Consider the following 6,000-nt stretch of genomic DNA (forward strand, 5'->3'; position numbering starts at 1 on the left):
CAACTCTAAATAAACATACCTTTGTCCTTCCTTGAACTATCACTGATCTGACAAAGTTGGCTCAATGCCTCCACCATAAATCTCGCCATGATTTCACGATACATGTTCCACTTAAATGGCACGTACCAGAAATAGCCGTTTCACACAGGAAATTTTGACACCAAGTTTTGAACAATTTGTATTAAGCCAGTCCCAAAACCCTGCTCCAGAGCATGGCCATCTAAGCCCTGGGCTAAGGTTGGTATTACCCCACAACAGAATATACAAGTGTGTAACAGCCCTGGGCTAAGGTTGGTATTACCCCACAACAGAATATAACAAGTGTGTACCCTGGGCTAAGGTTGGTATTAACCACAACAGAATATACAAGTGTGTAACAGCCCTGGGCTAAGGTTGGTATTACCCCACAACAGAATATACAAGTGTGTAACAGCCCTGGGCTCTATAATGTGGAAGGAAACTGGCAGTGTGAAAATCCCTCATGCCAGTGCTGCACTCAAGGAAGGAATGAGAAAAGGTTAAACTTTGAATGTATTTGTAATGGACCACATTTGATCATATCCCTGAAGTAACAAAGGTTATCATTTTAATAGTCTTGTTTTTTTTATTAAACATATTAAAGAGTGTTTATTTATTTGTCCACTGTCCTGTAGATAAATCTCAATCGTGTTTGCGTCCTCGCCATGCCTCCTCCTTAAAACGCATTGGAGGAGAAGATCTGAGGGAGGACCCTCCAATGTGCTTTGAGGAGACGAGGAGGGAGGGAATACTGAGGGAATACAAGGGAATACAATTGAGATTTACTGTTTAGCTCGTCTTGTGTGCGTTCTAACATAAAGCGGGTGTGAATGTCAACAAGTGAGTGTATGTCACCTGTAGAGTGTGTGTGTGTGTGTGTGTGTGTAGGTGCGTCAAACAGGAACAGTAAACACACACCTGAAATAGAAACAGGAAGTATTTAATACATTTGCTGAAAGCGGACGGTTGCCATGGTGACTGAATGGGTCCAACACTGACCAATAACAGGGCTCAACAACACTGACTAATGACGCTTTAGGAGCTCAGAACGGCCAATCAACAGTCAAAGCAGGTCTTCAGATGGTATGGAAAACTCCAGCTAGAATGAATGGAAACCTAATAGGCGCTGGGACCTCACCATACGACATTATCTCACAGTTAAAAAGAAGATTGACAACAAGCTATAGGATGAAAAATACAAGTTTAGACACAGGTACAGCCCGCTAACGCTTCCTCTGTTCTGAACAGGCAGCGTATTGGCAGCCCAGGGGTCCATCGTCAGGACCATAAGTGGGGTGAAGAACTATGGGTAAGTTAATCATACATTCACAGCTCACTAGCCAATAAGAAACATGAACATTGTCCAAAGGGGCGGGGTTAAAGCTATCGCCGGCCACTCCTACTGGAGCCTTTAAACGGATCAAAGTCCTCCTGAGAGAGAGAACGGAGGTTAGACAGACACACACTACAACAGGCATATTTCAGTCATCTCACAGGTCTCATACCTCATCATCGTCGTCATCAAATGTCACTCCTCTGTATGATTGGCTCTGACCCTGGGAGCCCCGCCTACTGGAGGAGGAAGAGGAGGAGGAGGCCCCAGAACCGTTAGTGGTTCAATGCAGCTGTTTTAAACTCTTATCAAATCATTACAGGGTAACAATTACGTACCTTACTGTGATTGTTTTACATTAAAATAGTCAAAAAAATAAACAAACAAAAACAGCTTCTTATCAAAAAGCTTTTTTTCAAGCAAGAATTTATCTAGAAGTGTTCTGAGTGAGCAGCCTAATGGGAGGGATATGCAACCTGAAAACCATCTGTTATTGGTCTATAAACTGCAAATATATATATAAAACATAGAAAACCACGTTTATGACTGCACTGCCCCTTTAATACCCTCTAATTACAAACAGACACATACATACAGATCACTAATCAATGTCCAACTCCTACCCAACACACACTTTCCTACCTCTGTGTTGGTCGTGATTCAGGTGTTGGTCGTGATGCAGGAGTCAGTCTTGATGCAGGCTTCACAAAGGAAACATCGTCAGAGTCATCATCGTCAATGGTTATCTAGAGATGAGGGAGATGGAGGACGAGGAGGGAGGTGAGATGAGGGAGGAGAGATGGAGGAGGAGGGAGGAGAGATGGAGGAGGAGGGAGGAGAGATGGAGGAGGGAGGAGAGAGATGGAGGAGAGACTGGAGGGAAGAAGATGGGGAGGAGGGAGGGAGATGGGAGGGGGGGAGATGGCAGATGAGGGAGGAGATGAGAGGGAGGGAGGGGAGATGGGAGAGGAGGGCGGGGGCGATGGAGGAGGAGGAGGGGAGATGGAGGAGGAGGGGAGGGGGATGGAGGAGGAGGAGGGGGGATGGAGAGGAGGGAGGGGCTTGGAGGAGGAGGGCAGGGGGTATGGGGAGAGTGAGGGAGTGAGGGAATGGAGGGGAGGGAGGGAGGAGGGAGATGGAGGAGGAGGGAGGTGAGATGGAGAGGAGGTGGAGATGGAGAGGAGGGAGGAGAGGATGGAGGAGGGAAGGGAGGAGAGAGGGAGGGGGGAGGAGGAGGAGGGGAGGTGGATGGAGGAGGGGAGGTGGGTGGAGGGAGGAGGGAGGAGGAGGAGAGGTGAGTGGAGGAGGAGGGAGGTGGAGATGGAGGAGGAGGGAGGTGAGATGGAGGAGGAGGGAGGTGAGATGGAGGAGGAGGGAGGGGAGGAGTGAGGAGGAGGGAGTGGAAGTGGAGGTGGATGGGAGGTGAGATGGGGAAGGTGAGGAGAGGTGGATGGAGGAGAGGGAGGGTGAGATGGTGGAGGGGGGAGGTGAGATGGAGGAGAGGGGGTGTGAGATTGGAGGGGAGGGGGGAGGTGAGATGGAGGGAGGGGGAGGTTGAGGATGGAGGAGGAGGGAGGGTGAGATGGGGAGGAGGAGGGAGTGAGATGAGGAGGGGGGAGGTGAGATGAGAGGGAAGGAGAGGGGGAGGTGAGATGAGGAGTGAGGGGAGGGGGAGGAGTGGAGATAGGGAGGAGAGGGAGGGGTGAGATGGAGGGGGAGGTGGAGATGGAGGAGGAGGGAGGTGAGATGGATGGGGGGAGGGGGTGAGATGGAGGAGGAGGGAGGAGAGAGTGGAATGGAGGAGGAGGAGAGATGAGGGAGGAGAGGTGAGAGTGGCGGATAGGAGGGAGGTGAGATGGAGGAGGAGGGAGGTGAGATGGAGGAGGAGGGAGGTGAGGACACCAACATTAGAACATCTATCTACAACACACACATTCACTTCAAGACCAGTAAGAAAGTCTATAAAGCAGAGATGGGGAGTGTGAGGGACTAACCTCGTCTGTGTAAGATTTAGCCGCCACCGCCCCTCTCGATGGCCGCTGGGGTGGAGCCTGGAACGCTGCAGGATGGAGGGAGGAGAAAGAGAGGGAGGAAAGAGGGAGGGATGGAAGATAAGTAGTAGATCAGTACAATAATACACACACACTTAGGTTTGAGAAACACAACAACACAGCAGCCACTCACCATCCATGATGTTTCTGCCCTGGGTGGGGGTGGCCACTGAGGCCTTCCGAGAACGGGCCCGCCCTGCTGGCTTCGGCTCTGCTGCACCTGGACACAAAATGCACCCACGCCAACAACACATACAAACAAATGCAGTCGTTAATATACACATGCATAAATATAATTAACCCTTTCTCATGAGTGAATAGATCTTGGAGAGAAACAAACCTCTTCCTCTCCTGGCTGTGGTTTGGCCCCTTCCCCTGCCACCCCGCCCCCTGCCCCTGGTGGGGGGAGGAGGGGCAGAGTCCTCGTCTGAATCCATGGACACATCATGCTCATCTGATAGGTCAAGGTCTTCGCCTCGCTCTATGCGGTGAGCTTTAGCCCTGTTGAGGGCCTACACAGAGAGGAGAGTACTGGTATGAACGTATACGTATACGTATGGTGTGTGTGTGTGTGTGTGTGTGTGTGTGTGTGTTCCTGACTCACCACCTGAACCTCTTCATCCTCCTCTGCAGTGTTTTTCTTAGATTCTCTGAAACGGCGAATCTGAGGAGAGAACAGGTTGCTGTGGTTACTATCATATCTCCCCCATCTCCTCTGTACCTCCTGGTCAATCTCCTCCTCTGTCAGTGCTCCTCTCTGCTGGAGGTGCTTACCCCTCCTCTCTCTCCCCTCTCCTCTGTACCTCCTGGTCAATCTCCTCCTCTGTCAGTGCTACTCTCTGCTGGAGNTACCTCCTGGTCAATCTCCTCCTCTGTCAGTGCTCCTCTCTGCTTGAGGTCTCTACCCCCTTCTCCTCCCCCTCTCTCCACCTCCTTGTCAATTTCTTCCTCTGTCAGTACTCCTGTCAGCTGGAGGTGACTACCCCCTCCTCTCCCCCTCTTCCGTACCTCCTGGTCAATCTCCTCCTCTGTCAGTACTCCTCTCTGCTGCAGGTGTCTCTGGGTTTTCTCCAGCTGGTATCTGATCAGTTCCTCGATGGCATCTTTCTCCTCCTTGTCCACATACTCCTGTACCGCCTTCCCCATGCCCTGCTCCGTCAGCAGGGAGAGCTGCATCGTCTACACACACAGTCATGTTAAAACACACACACACACAAGGGCTGTCCTTGACAAAACAAAATCTTACGTCAACCGAAAGTCGTCTGTTCTTTCGACCAATCGATTACTCAAAAATGTTTAAGCGTGTATTTTTCCATTTATAGACATTTAATAAAATGTGCATAGAGCTTGTCTGATGCTTTAAGCGTATGGTTTGATGCCTCAAGAGGGCGCCAGAGATCTAGATAACCAGAAGAAAAAAACCTGACCCAACTATTCTCCTCCAGCAGATTCTGCCAGTACTCTCCTGAAGTTGCCGGTAATAGGCTACACGGGGAGTCTGCAACCTTTCCCATGTGGAATGCCAATTTATCTTACCATTTCTACCGATCTGCGTGCCAGTTATGGTTTTCATATGCACATTTTCATTAAACAGTTTAATTTAATTTATGATAATGTCCTCATATCTCAAAATCATTGTCATGTGGTTAATCGAAATGATATCCAAATCTAAATGAAAATTATCAACCTAAAATCTAACTTCTATTGCCATTGCCACTTATTTAAAAATAGCCTACATAAAGCCAACTAATTAAAAAAAAAATCAGTCTGCAGGTAGAAAATATCCTGATTTAAAAATAAATATCCTATATATCACATTGTTGCAGACAGGCCATGTGTAGCCAAACTTTAAACATTGTATCAACTATTAAATTGGTTCCAGCCCGGAAGCTAGCTAGCGAACTTGCAACCTTGTATAAAATATTCTGGGCCCTCAGTTTCCCATGCCAGGGAGCTCGGGACAGACGCAGCTGTAGGCTTGACTTGGGCAGGAGTTCGCCGGAGCCGAGTACCAGCACCTCAACATGTTCTACTGCTTGAGCTCCTGTTCCTCTTAATAAATATTAGCTCAAAAGTATTGTGGAGCTCCTGCACCTAAATATAAACAGTACTGACACCCAAAATGAGTACCGGAACCTATTTCAGTCCAAGTCAAGCACTGATGAGAAGTAAATCAGGAAGGTCTACGTTTCCAGAGCAAGACATTTTTCCCTTTCACGCCAAGTGGTTATCAAAAGGGAGAGAGCTGGAAAGATTTTTCTGGTAGTCTATAGGCTTTCTGTGTGTCCTTATTCACATGGACCGGAGAGCTCCAAACAAAACACAATGACTAAATTAACAAAATTCATTAACGGAATAAAATAAACCAAAACGTATTTCTCACAAGTGTAGCATAGGTTGTGCACTCTGCAAACAATGTGTCCACTCAGACAATGAGAACAGGAAGACTGGAATAATATATTGAATACATTAAAAATAATTACCATAACCAAAGTAACAAACAGCAGAAGTCAGGGCAAGAACGGCCTCGGCAGAAGTCAGGGCAAGAACGGCCTCGGCAGAAGTCAGGGCAAGAACGGCCTCGGCAGAAGTCAGGGC

At 48.4% G+C, this 6,000-nt stretch overlaps 1 protein-coding gene across 1 annotated transcript in view; it reads right to left on the bottom strand.

The window, feature by feature from the left end:
* Positions 1-942: 942 nt before the first annotated feature.
* mre11a (MRE11 homolog A, double strand break repair nuclease) overlaps positions 943-6,000 on the bottom strand; it is a 13,467-nt gene continuing 8,409 nt past the window's right edge. Inside the window, 8 exon segments of the mRNA XM_024138637.2 lie at positions 943-1,449; positions 1,524-1,587; positions 1,994-2,097; positions 3,346-3,410; positions 3,536-3,622; positions 3,743-3,914; positions 4,007-4,066; positions 4,411-4,581. Of these exon segments, the coding sequence (XP_023994405.1) occupies positions 1,402-1,449; positions 1,524-1,587; positions 1,994-2,097; positions 3,346-3,410; positions 3,536-3,622; positions 3,743-3,914; positions 4,007-4,066; positions 4,411-4,581 (771 nt within the window). The 3' untranslated portion in view covers positions 943-1,401.

This window comes from Salvelinus sp. IW2-2015, unplaced genomic scaffold (genome assembly GCF_002910315.2).
Source record: "Salvelinus sp. IW2-2015 unplaced genomic scaffold, ASM291031v2 Un_scaffold1539, whole genome shotgun sequence".
NCBI lineage: Eukaryota > Metazoa > Chordata > Actinopteri > Salmoniformes > Salmonidae > Salvelinus > Salvelinus sp. IW2-2015.